This window comes from Arachis hypogaea, chromosome 13, assembly GCF_003086295.3.
Source record: "Arachis hypogaea cultivar Tifrunner chromosome 13, arahy.Tifrunner.gnm2.J5K5, whole genome shotgun sequence".
Classification (NCBI taxonomy): domain Eukaryota; kingdom Viridiplantae; phylum Streptophyta; class Magnoliopsida; order Fabales; family Fabaceae; genus Arachis; species Arachis hypogaea.
In genome coordinates, this window is record NC_092048.1 from 145,161,391 (window position 1) to 145,176,466 (window position 15,076).

The 15,076-nt window shown below is 24.5% G+C and overlaps 1 protein-coding gene across 1 annotated transcript; it reads right to left on the minus strand.

Moving 5' to 3' along the window:
- Positions 1 to 1,232: 1,232 nt before the first annotated feature.
- On the minus strand, positions 1,233 to 2,739 carry LOC112771788 (PLASMODESMATA CALLOSE-BINDING PROTEIN 2). Its single transcript, XM_025816613.3, has 3 exons — positions 2,422 to 2,739; positions 1,660 to 1,693; positions 1,233 to 1,522 (listed from the first exon to the last, which is right to left on the minus strand). The coding sequence occupies exons 1-3, from the start codon at positions 2,723 to 2,725 to the stop codon at positions 1,462 to 1,464; spliced, it is 399 nt and encodes a 132-aa protein (XP_025672398.1). The 5' UTR covers positions 2,726 to 2,739; the 3' UTR covers positions 1,233 to 1,461.
- Between the last annotated feature and the right edge of the window lie 12,337 nt (positions 2,740 to 15,076).

Below are 15,076 nucleotides of genomic sequence, written 5' to 3' on the forward strand. Positions count from 1 at the left end.
AAATTTGCCTATAATTCCTCACAAGACAACCTGAGAGTCCAAAATTAAATCTTCAAGCTTATGTGGAGATAGAAAGATCCGGAAAGAATTCGGTATTTTTTATGGCTTATGGCTCATGATGCGATCATCACCAATATCGAAAGGTATAGAAGACACATGTCGCAAGATGCAGCTTGCCCACGTTGTCAGCATTGTAATAAAACGGTTATGCATGTGCTTCGTGACTGCCATTTTGCTAGAGCTACCTGGAATTTATTGCAGCCCAGTAATTGCATTGGAGACTTTTTTAGCCTGAATCATATGAATTGGCTCATTAGAAACTTATCTTTCTCTCGTGATTTGTCAGTGAAATTCGGAGTGACTTTATCCTTACTGTGGTATTCTAGAAACAAGCAAGTGTTCGAAGGAAAGAATTCTAATCCTAAAGGGGTTGTTGAGTCTATTATAAACAGGAGTTATGAGTTTAGTGCAATGATAAAGACAAATATTATTCTGAAAAAGACCAATACTAATCGGAACTTGATCCGTTGGTCCCCCAAATGAGAACTTCATTAAGATCAACGTCGATGAATCCTTCTTTAGCCATACGGAGAATGCAAGTTGTGGATGAGTATTCTGTAATTAGTCAAGAAAATTTGTCACATGTTTCTCTTGTAATTTAGGCAGCTGCTCAATCATGCAAGCTGAGCTATGGAATATTATTAGAGGTTTTGAGATTGCAGTGGCTAATGAGTTCTGATATGTAATTGTTGAGTTAGATTTTGAAATGGCCATAAATTTTATTAAAAATGGATGCTCAACCCAGCATTCTTGTGCAATGCTCCGTGAGAATATTACTATTCTTGTGAGAAGAATCCCACATGTGAGTTGGAACTATATTCTTAAATAAACAAATTTAGTGGTAAATATTTTTGCTAAGAAAGGACAGGATCTATTATATAGGTTCCATATTTTTTATGCTCCCCATCCGAATACAACTGATGTTCTCTCTTTAGATGTTTTTGGTTCTCTGAAATTGAAAAGATGTAACTAATTGGTTTTACTTTATTTTATTTATTCTATCTTTTTGTTGGGGCTTTAACCCCCTCTAATCTACTAAAAAAACCTTCAAAACATAAATTTCTGTTCAACACAAAAATTATTTAGTATAGCACTCTGACTAAGTCGTTTATTTATTATTTTTTTGTCAGAAAATATTATTGTATTATTTATTTATTTACATTATACACGCATTTATTATATAGGTGGTTATATACTTATATTCCACTCTCTAGGAAGTCACCCAAAAAAAAAAAATACCAGTTTTGGAATTTTGGTACAGCTTTGGTGGAGGCCAACAAATTCTCCATATCTTTATTGTAGAGAGTACATGAATAGAGTAACCAAACTCTTTCGTCTTTGTCTAACGTTAAATGGGCTTCAGTCATTGACTCTTTCAACCCAATAATATTTGGGTTGGGCCTAATTTGTAGAGTCTTCGGTAAAAGACTTCGTCGTTGTTGCATCTTCTGCTCTTCCAACACTGTTAAAACATTGTGACAGTACCAATTAGTCTCCAACTCTCCATATATGGGGTGCAGAACTGAAGATAATATATTTCTGAATGAAGTAGTGATAAATGAACCAATTGGAATTTAAAAATTAAGAAATAAACCACACCTTTCAATTGGTGGGTATCTGCAGCCTCCAAAACCTATCCACCAAAACAAAAATGAGATACATCTTATCCACTTTATAATTTAGTAGTGTAGTAAGGTATATACCATGGTATTAATTATTTAAATATGTATAATAATAGGTCAATTAATTTACTCTTTATTAATATTAACAAATTTTTTATTAGTTATAAAACACTTATACTTTTTTAATTTGTTGTGTTTGTGTATTTGACACATTTCGAAACGACACTTATCGATATTTGTCTCATATGTATATCTTTTGTGCAACTTAATAAAAAATAAAAAAATTTCTCTGAATACGCTTGAACACATCTAAATATCATTACGTATAGTTACCAAAAAAAATATATCCTAACGTGTACACGTGTCCAGCCTTATTTTTAATATGTATTCTTGAAATGAATTTAGAAATAATATCTATATTAATTACTAAAACAAAAAATATTTTAAATACTTTATATAATTAAAAAATATTAAAAATAATTTAAAAATTAATTTATATTTTAATATCAATAAAATATCAAAATATCATTACAATTTATCTCTATATATATATATATATATATTGTATTTTCGTATCTTATAAAAGTTTTAAATTTGTATGTCCCTGTATCCTATATCGTGTCATTTCCGTGAATCATAGTAAAATAGTAAACTTTTATTAAAAAAATATTAGATTCAAATTTTAAAACTTATATAAAAAAAAGAGTATTTTAAAAATAAAATTATAAAACAATCATACTGGGATCGGATACGGCAATGGTGGCCGTGCCGCCAAAATTACAAGCGCTAGGGGCTTTGCCATTGCGCTGATAGTAGCTGTCATAGGCATAGGAGGCATGATTTTGAATGGTGTTTGGATTGAAGCAAGAGCCACCAGGCTTAATAGGACCACAATCTGCTCCATGGCTACATGCCCAGTTCAAACCTGCTTGCAGTGCTCCAGCACTGGCCCCACTTCTCACCACACACCATGTTGCCTCCGCTATGTTGCTGGCTGCAACAACGGCTAACAATACCATACAAATCACTTTTGGTGTTCCCATTGAAAAATATAATAGTCTAGTGATGAGTTTGGATGGAATAGAAGGTGCATTAGTTAGTTTAAATAAGAAATTTAAATCAACATATTTACTTATTTAGTAATTGAGTTTAATTTTAATATATTAATAATATAAAATATTTTATACTATCGTATAATTATATTTATTTTTTTATATTATCATTCACACAGTCAAATATAAAAAGTAGTTATTTTTTATAATATGATATTATATAATTGAATTTACATGTAAATTATTTTACTCTAATAGTATATTAAAATTAAATTTTTACTTACTTTTGACTTACCTATTTTCAGCATTTAGATTCATTCCTTTTCGATGGATGAAATAATTAAATTTAGATATAAATGAGCATTGACTCAATTTATTTTTAAATTTTAAAAAAATATATATTATATACAAAGTTATTTTTCATATGTATCAACAATATTTTTTTCTAACAAACATTTTAAAGGCATTTTGTTTATCATACAGAAGTAGAAATCATGCATTTTGGATTTATCATGATTGATGTATTCAATGCACAATCTGTACTAATAACGATCATTTTATTATATATTAAGAAGAATATTAAAGGACGAAGAGAATTTATTATTTTTAGATTTAGAATATATTCTTAAATTATTAGACTAAGATTTAATTTGATAAAAAATTTTAAAAAGGTACTTGTACTCTTTATTTTATATTTGATAAACTAAAAGAATTAGTATTTGTATTTGTAGTTTTTAAAATATAGGTGTGTTTTTAAAATATTTAAGATAAAATTTTTAAAAAATGATTTATATTTGTCAAAATGAAAAAATTTAATTTAAACTCATATATTAATTAATATCTAAATTTAATTCTTATATTAATTTCTATTGTAATATTTTTAAATTTTAAAAATTATTTGACTCACAAATTTGTTGTTATTATTTTTATTAAAAATTATTTTTAATTTAATTTATTAATTATATATGTAATAACTTTTAAAAAATTATCTTTTAAGAATTAATTTTTATAAACAACTTTTAAAAAGTAAAAATTTTATGAAACTAAATTTAGAAAAATTAAATTAATAACTAAAAATACTAACCAAAAATAATAAATTTTATTATAATTTGAGTTTTTTTTCCATATTAATGCACATATTATACAATCATTGACACATCATCATAATTTATTCTAATTAGATGCATTAAAATTTATTCTATATATTTTATTATATAAAAATACTTGACATGCTTTTAACATTATTATTTATTTATTTATTTTTAAATTAATAAATATAATTAATTATGATAAATTAATTATAGTAATTAATTAATTTGATTAGATATTTAAATTTTATATAATTTATTATAATATATATCAATTTATTTTAGTAGTATTTTTTAATTTATTTCTTTTAATGTTTTTGTAGTATTTTTAATTTATTTTTTAATTTATTAAACTAAATTAATTATTATACTAATTATGTGTATTAATTAGTTGATTTGATTAATTGATTAGTCATTAAAATAATAAATTTATGAATAAAATAGATAATTAAAAAATTTTTAACTAATAATTAAATCAAATTAAATCATATTTGAACTAAAATTAAATCATGTGAAATAAGGACTAAGCTAAAATAAGATTATTTTTTATTTATTCAAATTGAATGTAATAAATACAAATTAATTTCGTTAGATAATCATGATTTTTTGGTCTTTTATATATAGATGGTCAAACAAAATTATAAGAATGATCATTTTTATCACTCATGTTATTTCAACTCTTCTTTTCTTCTTTTTTTTTTTATGTATAATTTTTTGAAAAAATGACAAACAAATCTTTGAAGACATCTAAGTCTCTGAAGATTAAAAAATACATTTAAGTCTCTCACGTTCTTAAAATTTGGATACCTGGATGGCTAGATCCCTCAATCTATCTAGGTTGCAAAATATAATGAAAAGATCTAACGTGAGCATCGTTCTATATATGTAACCGTTACAGTATATGACGTGAATGGTTTAGAAAATGTTGTTTTTGCGAAACCTTTCCCAAAAAACTATGCAAGCTTCTTCCTTGTCTCTTGATTGATCAAACCAAACAAAAAACTCTAAAGTCCCTAATCCCTCAAACGACACTTCACTTTCATCACCCACTCCCTCTCAATCTGTTGTTTCTCACGTTGATACCGTCGTCTTTTTTGCAACTGTAGCCCACACTATTCTCCTTCAACATTGTGGTCGCCATCTTTCGTGCTCACTACCGCCGCCTCTGCTGCGATGAGCGCACACTTCCGTTAGCTCTACTTCATCAACATGCAATTTTTTCATATTTTTTATTTTTTTTAAAATTTTTTAAATTTATCAACATTTAAATTGTCCGTACTTCACTTCTCGGAATATCGGAATATTATGATTTTACAAATGATAATATATGATATTAATTATTGTTATATATATAAAAAATATGACTCATTTAGTGTTTATTCATTTATCTTTTATTAATATTGTTAAAACAGTGATACATATGACTATATGAGGATGATATAACCTAAACTTTGGTTGTTTGAACATTTACTAAATAATTGGAATAACTCCACGTCACAAACCAACGAATACTAGTAATAGAGATGATGAAAAAATCAGTCGAAACGCAGGTATTCGCATATATATAGTAATTCTAATTTTTGTCCAAAAATTGTGTTATGTTATTATGTTAAAATATATTTTTATATATACCTTTTTAAATGTTATTTTTTATAACGAATATGTTATTAATTTTGTTGAATTATATTGAATTGATTATTTTATGATTATTATATTATGACTTTTTTATTATTTTAAAAAAAATTCAAAGAATATTTGTGGGTATCTGTGTTTCTCTGAAGGGATAATTACATAAGGACTTGAGATGAAGATGAAGATAAAATAGAAGATATTTTTTTAAAATAAAAGTGAGGAACAAAAAAGGAACTCATCATGACCTCAAGTGTATTCATTATTATTAACTGATTTGAGATGAATCACGTAGAATTCACGTACATTGGACCTTAAAGTAATAAACATAAATCGTATTTTGAACTTTAATAATAAGTCTAGATTGATCTTACTTACTTAAAAGTCTTATTGTATTTAAGTATATATTGAGCTAATGCATGTTTTGAATCATTATTGTAATAAATACTATACTATTAAATATTTTTATATTTAGTATATATAAAAGCTGAATATACTTACAAAATATTTTCTAATTTAAATTAGGAAATTTTTTTATTTGTTTCTCTTTTAATTTTAAATATTATTTATCAATGCAATAAAAAGTGAGTAACAATAATTATTCACATAATTAAAATAGATCATCTTAATATATATAACATTATATATACCAAAAATATTATGTATCATAAATATTTTTTTATTTTTTAAAAATATAATTTATATGTAAATCAACTAATCTTTTATATGCTTTATTTTATTTTCTATTTTTAATATTGATAAATTAATAAATTTAATATAAAAAATATAATTTATATTATTTAACATACAAAATAAGTAGATTAAACCATAATTTAAAATAATAAATATAATAATATAAATACTTACTTATTTATTAGTATTAGAAAAACATACAAATAATATAAACCGATTTTCTTAGGTGAAAAAACAATAATAAAAGTTATTAATTAAGTTTATTATATAAAAAAATAATTATAATTTTTTTAAATAATAATAAAATATAAAATTATTATTTTCCCATACTATAAAATTTATAAAAATATGTTGGACAGTAAATCAACCTTCGATAAATTATACATTAGCTATATTAAAAAAAATAAATAAATTATACATTAGATATTATTATTTACGTATATATATATATATATATATATATATATATATATATATATATATATATATATATATATATATATATATATATCGATTATTACGTTATAATAAATTTTTAATCTAATTTATGATAACTGAAATGATTAAATGTCAAATATTATGCACCTAACTAATTTTGTTTTTGTTATTAAAATTAAAAAAATATGAGTTATTAATCAATTTTAAATTTAAATTTAATTGTGTAAAAAAATAAAAAAAAAAATTATTTTATTAATCAAAATTAATTTTAAAATAAAATTATTTTGTATATATATTATATGATAATATAGTCATTTATTTTTTTCAATGACAATTAATTCCAAATAAAATGGTATACGGAATTAGAGAAAAAATATATTTATCAATCTAAGCGTATAATACAATAAATTATATATTAAATAACAAAAGTTATTATAATTTTTTTTACACAAATTAATACTTAACCATGGTATTTTGATAATATTATCAAAAAATATTAATTAATTTAATAATTTTTGTAATGACAGAAGTTTATGAAATTAGAAATTTAAAAATTATATAATATATAAAATGTGAAATTTTAACTCAGAACAATGTTGACCATATTATTTTAATTTTAAAAATAAATATGATACTAACAAATAAAATTGTCACAGGTAAATTTTAATAAAGATAAATCTCCACAAATATTACTATTAATGTGAAATTATTTTACTTTAAAGATAAATATTATTTTTTTAACAGTATTTTTTAATTCAACAAATCGAAAACTAATCTATTACATATTATTATATTAAAATTTTATTTATTAAAAATTTATCGCTAATTAATGAGTTACTATATATAATTCTAATACTAATTTAAATGAATGAGCGAAATGACCATATTCAACTAATACAAATTTGTTAAATTTTCTTTTAGTTATAGTTTTATAAAATATTTATAATAATAATCATTATATATATTATTTATTTTTTTTATAAAATTTTTTATATATTTTTATATATTATCTCTTACCGTATACGGAAACATATACCAATACTTTTCCTTTTAAAATTTAAAATTCGTCAATGAAGTCGATAATGTTGCAACTTTTAATTTGTTTCCATATCAAAATTATGAATGTATATCTTCTTCTTTATGACTGCAAAACATAATGACTATTATTCTTAGAAATATTAGATAAATAAATTATTTTTGGAATAAGTTTAACTAAATTTTTTATGTATTTTTTAATAAATTTTTATTATGTTAATAAATTATTAGATCAATTTGATTAAATTTGATTATCAAAATAATTTAATCTTACATTTCAAAAATTATAGTGGGTATATTTAACGATGAATTAAAATAAAAATAATTTTTAATAAATATAAATTAAAAAATTGCATTTGGTATTTTTTTAATATTTAAAATAATTTTAAGAAATATAAATACTATGATGAATAAAAATAAATACAAATATTTATTAATATAAGATTATCTTATACTTTTTAACTTAACAAAATACAAAATAATTCTAAAAAAGATCTTCATAAATATTTTTTCTAACTTTTTAAAATTAAAAATATAAACACATAATCTTTTTAATTTATCAAATCCAAACAATGCTATTACTTGGACAAGTTATTTTAATAATTAAGTTTAACTAAATTAGTCTAATAATTTATTAACACGATAAAAATTAGTTAAAAAAAGACATAATATCAAAGAAAAAGAAAAAACTCGATTTAATTTGGTTCCAAAAATAATTTGTTTATTTGACGTTTCTTTTTACGAAATATGAAATCAAGTACTTATACTCTCAAAAATTTAAACACTTCTCTAAAAATATATCTAAAATAAGCATAACAATTTTGTCCGTATTAAATTTAAATATGTTATCTTTTTATAAATCATTAGATTTTATTAAATATAAATCAAAATTTACTGTAAAACAAGAGTATTAATAAATTGTAATAAATATAAAATGCACTAGACGTTACTAGTACAAAAGTAAATAAATATCAAATCTATAAATATACAAAAATATAAATTATTTTTATTTATAAGATCAATCAATTATCATGCAATAAAATTTTTATAATATTAAAAGATTATATTATAATAATATTTTAAAATGCAACAGTTATATTTTTTATATTACTTAAAAATAACTAGATTGTTATATTAAATTATTAACTAATTACTTTGTTAAAATATTATTATATAATATAAATATTTATCAAAATATTTATAAAAATATAATTTATTTAAAATATTTAATGTAATACATAAAAATGTTGACTTTTTATTTATTTAATTTTTATAAAAAAATATTTTTGAATATAAAAGAAAAAAGGAATACGCATGTTTTTTATGAAAAAAAAAAAGAAAAACGATTTACAAGTCGCATTTAAGATCATTTACATTAATAAATTAATTGAAGGCCATTGTCTAAATGTGCTAAATAAAAATTGGTTACACATTTATGTAAATTGAATAAGACAAACTCAATTTAAACATATACATATAAATTGAATCAATCCAATTCAATTTATGTACAAATGTTCAAATTCAAGTAAATCAAACTAACATATTCAACTTACTAACAAAGAGAAATAGAAAATAGTAAATCGAAATAATGATTCCATTTACTAATTTTTCTCAAAGAATAGTGAAAGTAACTACTCAATGTTACATTAGGTAGCGTTTGTTTTGCAGTACTGGGACAAAGATTGAGAGACTGAGACACAGTATCATGTTTGTTGGTTCAGAGACTGGTACTAAATTTTCTGTCTCTGTATTTCAGTGCCTCCAAAATGTAGGGACACAGGGGACTGATATTTTTAGAAACAAAGACCGAAACTTTAATAACATTTTATACCTAAAATACTCTCATTTTAATTAATTAATTCCAATTTTATCCTTTGTGTAAATTAAATTAGAATTTTATTCTTGTTTCAATTTTTGTCTCTCACTTGGCACCAAACAGAATACTAAAACTTATTTCAATCTCTGTCTCTTAGTCTCTGTCTCTCAGTCAGTCTTTCAGTATCTGTCTCTCCACCAAACGCTACCTTATACTCACTCATTCTAGTACCATTACTACACACTAGTTCTCTAACTTTCTTATTAATTCACTTTTATTTACTAAATATCTATAAAAAATACTTAAAATAGCAAATATTTTATAATTTAATAAAAAAATTTGAGTTTAAATTTTCAAATAACAAAAAATATTTTTAAATATATTATATATTTTTGAATTAATTACCATTCGTTCATTATATAAAGTAAATAACTAATATAATATATAGTTATTATTCGTTAATATATGGTTATTATAAAATAAATATCTTGCTTTAATTTTAGTAAAAAGTTTATATCTGTAGAAAATCTCATTTGATTTTGTTTCTATTAGTGTTGCGATTCTATTCTGCCTTTTACCAAGACTAAGAGTGGGCAATAATAAATAATAAATAATTTGAATAAAAAAAATTGGTCGTATGCATGCACATTTAATTTTGAGCAAGTCCAGATTTTATGCCCAATTTGTGCTCAAATTTATTTATGGTCAAATTTGTGCTCAAATTTTAAATTTATTTATGGTTCGGTTTTCTGCCTTTCTTTGCAGTTAATATATACTTATATATACTATATATATATACACACATTTAGTATATGCTTGTATTTATATTCTGTATATTTTGCATTAATCTTGTTTATTGAAAATTTCATAGTGAAAAATCAGAAAAGAACATAATCAGTATGGTTAAAATTATGTATCAAGGCTATTTCTTTCTTCTCTTCCTCGCCATGAGTTTTGTGATCCAAGTTGCTCATGTGAGTTCTCTCATTTGCTTTCTGAAAACTCTAATTTTCCTTCCCTTGAATCATACTCAGATTATGTTACATTATAAACTCTAATTTTCATTAACCTTTAATCTGTATTTTCTTACACCGTTAAAATTCTACAGGGTGGTGGTGAAGGCTCACTAACACCAGAAGGTACGTACTAATCTGGAACTCATTGTGTTAAATTAACAAACTTTGTATATAAATGTCTTTAAAAATTTTTTATTACGTTGAGATTTTTAAATTTTATAAAATTAAGACATATGGATTTTTTTATTATATTTTTGATGACTTATCTATTTAAATAAAAATAATAGATTTGACTAAAATAAAAATTTATATGTCTTATTTTTATAAAATTTAAAGATTTTAATATAATAAAAAAATTTTAGAGATAAAAATGTTTGAAACAAAATTTTTTAGAGTGTATTGTTTATATGCAGAATGTGGGGATGCATGTGATTTTCGTTGTTCAGACACACAATACAGGAAGGCATGCTTAACTTATTGCAACCTGTGCTGCCAAAAATGCTTATGTGTGCCATCAGGAACCTATGGTCACAAGGAGGAATGTCCATGCTATAACAACTGGAAAACCAAAAGAGGAGGCCCCAAATGCCCCTAATTCAATAATCCCTGGCCCCCTATTCTATTATTCTTCTTAATTATAGTTTTTATTTATTTATTTACCTTTAAATAATCATGCGAATGCATGTTAGCACTTAGCATATTGGCATAGGGAAGAAAGCTACAAATATCAATAATAATATATAAATTTTTTCATATAGAAATGTGAAAATATATCATGTACGTAAGTAATGGCAGCGTATTGATTATTATTATTATTATTATTATTATTATTATTATTATTATTATTATTATTATGATTATTTTTATTATTATGATTATTGTTGTTGTTGTTGTTATTTATTTTAACATGTATAATAATTTAAAGAAAGAACCTAAAAAACTAACATTAATTCAGTCAACTAATTCGAATATATATACCAACAAATAAAAGAAAATGAACATCAGAAGAAACATCTAAAATTAAAAATAATTAAAAAATTTTAAATAAAACAACATTTAAAAGTAAAATAAAATAAATTGATTTAGAATAAATAATTTAAGATTTTAAAATTTATTGTGTAGGATTTAAAATTTATGGGCAGAGACTACGGCGAGGGGTTAGGTGAGAGAAGAGCAAGCAGGGTTTGTTTTACAATTAAAAAAAAACATAAAAAAAACTTGTATTTGAGAGAGTTAGTGTGTAAAAAAAATAAAAATATATAATTTGCAAAATTGACAGAATATTAGGGCTTAACCCTTTACCTTCTAAAGCCACATATATATACAAGTATAGTAGTGCTTGCTATAAGGAAAACAGATTTTATCCTAAAAACAAGAAGCTCAACAACAACTTTATGTAATAAATTGATTATTTTTGTTACCCAACTCTTTATTTTCACTAACATCTCTTCTTAAACGGATTATTGGTCAGTGACAACTTTCAGTTTGTATTGAAATTTGAGAAAAGTTGATGCAGACAGTGATTTAGTTAGTATATCAACAATTTATTCATTGTGTGGAACATGAACCACATGAAACAGTTTCTGACGAATCAGATTTGAATATCAATCTAAAAATGCTTAGTTTTGCCATAAAAAACTAGATTAGATGTGAGAAGTATTGTACTCAGATTATTACAGAAAATTATTAGAAAGGCTGTTAGCTTAATTCTAAGTTCAGATAGGAAGTTCTTGAATCAGATGACCTTAGTTCCACAGTCTGCTAAACTTTGAAATTCTGCTTTGGTAGAAGACTTGCTGATAGTGTTCTGCTTCCTGCAAGACCATGAGAGAATATTAGCACCAAGAAACACACAGAATCCCGAGATAGAACTCATATCTTCAAGATTCGATACCCAATCTACATCAAAAAAATAATACAGCCTAAAATCTTGACACTTATAAAACACAAGACCTTGATCTTTGGTCCCTTGTAAATATCTAAGAATCTGTTTATCTGCTTTTCAGTAAGCCAATTTAGAAGTATGCATGTATTGGCTGACTTTACAAACAACAAATGACAAATCGGGTTTGATAATTGTGGCATAATGGAGAGAGCCTACAATAGATGAGTATAACTTGGCATCTTAAAAATCTTCGGACCCAATGCTTATTAAATACAAGGAGGACAACATAGGAGTAGGCATAAGACTAGCACACTACATCCCTACTTTAGATAGAAGGTCAGTCACATATTTGGTTTGAGACAAATACATCTTGTGCTCTGCCGTCCTCAAAACTTTAATTCCTAAAAAATATTTCAAATTTCCCAAGTTTTTTAAAGAGAATATGTTATGAAGTTGTTTGATTATAAATCAATTTTAATTGCATCATTCCCTTTTGTAATAATGTCATCAACATAGCAAAGAATATAGATTATAGAAGTAGTAGTAGTTCTAATGAATAAAGACATATCAGATTTAGAATTAGAGAAACCAAACACTTGAAAAATAGAGCTTAGTTTAAGAAATCACTTTCTTAGAGCTTGTTTTAGACCATAAAAAGATTTGTTAAGTTTGCAAACCTTTAATTCAGCATCTATTTCAAAACCAATTGATTGAACCATGTAGATTTCTTGATGTAAATTTCTATTGAGAAAAGCATTGTTAAAATCGAATTATCCCACCACCCAATTTTTAGATAGAGCAATACTAAGGATTAACCTCATTGTAGCTGGCCGAATTACAAGACTAAAAACTTGATCAAAATCAGAACGTTCACTTTGATAAAAACTTTGAGCTACCAAACGAGCTTTATGTTTTTGAATCTTTCCATTTGATAATCTCTTAATAGCAAACACCCAACGACAATCTATAATTTTCGTATCTTTTGGTGGTGTAACCAGTCTCTACGTGTTTGTCTTAAGCAAAGCTTGATACTCATCTTTCATTGCTTTAAGCCAATGAGAAATATTTAGTGCAGCTTTTATATTTTTTGGTGATTTTGCATAAGTGATTTATGTAACAAATCAAGTGAAATGAGTTTTGGGTTTATGAATACCTGCCTTGGGTCTAATTACTATTTTATGAGTATTCTTTGATGGAGAATAAATGAACACAAGGTGGGAATGAGAAGTGGTAGTGTCGGTAGCAGGTGCAATAGATGGAGTACTTGAAAATTATGCAGCATCGTCTTTATTTTACAAATTGAAAAAACTATCAAAAGTACCATGAAGTTTACGAACGCTCACAAAAGTACACATAAACTAAAGAAATTAACGATGTACCCATGGAAGATGGGTTTTGTATGATAAAAGTATCTAAACTCTAATTTTTTGTTGATTTTTTAATAAAATTTTCAAACTACCCCCACTTTCAACCTCAACTCACTTTTCCAACCTTCCATAACCTAACCTAGAACCTTTAAAACCTTTGCCATGGAGTCCAAAATTACTTCTATAATAGACCAGGCCAAAATCAGTGGTGGTGGTAGAGGACTTCGATCGGTTCTTGGCAGATAAATTTAGTATGGTGAGCTCTTTTTCATTTTTTTTACCACATCCCTTCACACAAAGAAAGCCCCCAAATTAAGGAAAAAAAAAAGGAGAAAACAATTGAAATGATTAAAAACTGTTCCTTTATAATTCTTTCTCTAATTCTTCATTGGTATTAATTGATTCTTTTGTTAATCTCGGTGCTGCAATCCTCTGTTGCGTTACTATCCAAAACTCCCATCATAAAGGTTCATTTCGTCTGTTGTAGGAGTAGTATAAAAGTGCAGAAAACATAATTATGGCAACAGCATAAAATGCCATAATACCTGAATATTATGGCAGCTCTTTAAAACTGCCATAATATAAATGTCATTTTAAAATCTTTTTTTTTTTGTAGTGAAGGAACGACCACCGCGTGTAAATCTTCCACCACAGGTTCTTTCAACCACCAAAACCTCTTCCAAAAAATAATGAAGATGAAAAAGAAGATTGAGTAAGGTGTGCTTCAGCAAGAAGAGAATCATGTTTACGAAATTTCTAAGTCATGTCATTATGCGACAAAATTGATGTCTCAACTTTTTGTAGAAAATACAATCCTGGCTTAGTCGAGACAGTAGTGATAAGATTTTGAAAATCTTCATTAAGACCCTCTAAAAGAGTATCAATATGCTTGTCAATAGTTAAAAAAAAAATTTAAAGATGCTAAAGAATTAACAATTTTCTTGAACTTCAAAACATACTCAACAGCTCTGAGACCTGTTTTTTTATATTCTTCGATTGAGTTTTCAGTTGCTTAATTTTGTATCTAATAGATTTTGAAAAATAATCTTCAATTCTATTCCAGATATCATAAACAAAAATACAACAAACCATTTTGATCTCGAAGGTTTCATCTATGGAACAAGAAGTCATGATATAATATTGTAGTCTTCTTATCTCCATCTCTTGTATACAGTAGAGAGGATACCAATAGCATGATCATCATCAGTAGCATATTGAATAAAAATTCTTTCAGGATGTAAATAATCTTCCAAATTTTGACAAAAGATAACAGGCAAAGCCTGCTGTCGTTAGATCCTATGACTGTTCTTGTTAAGTTTGTCACTCATGAAATGATCAAAAGATCAAGGATTAAAGCCAAAATTAGAAGTGAAAG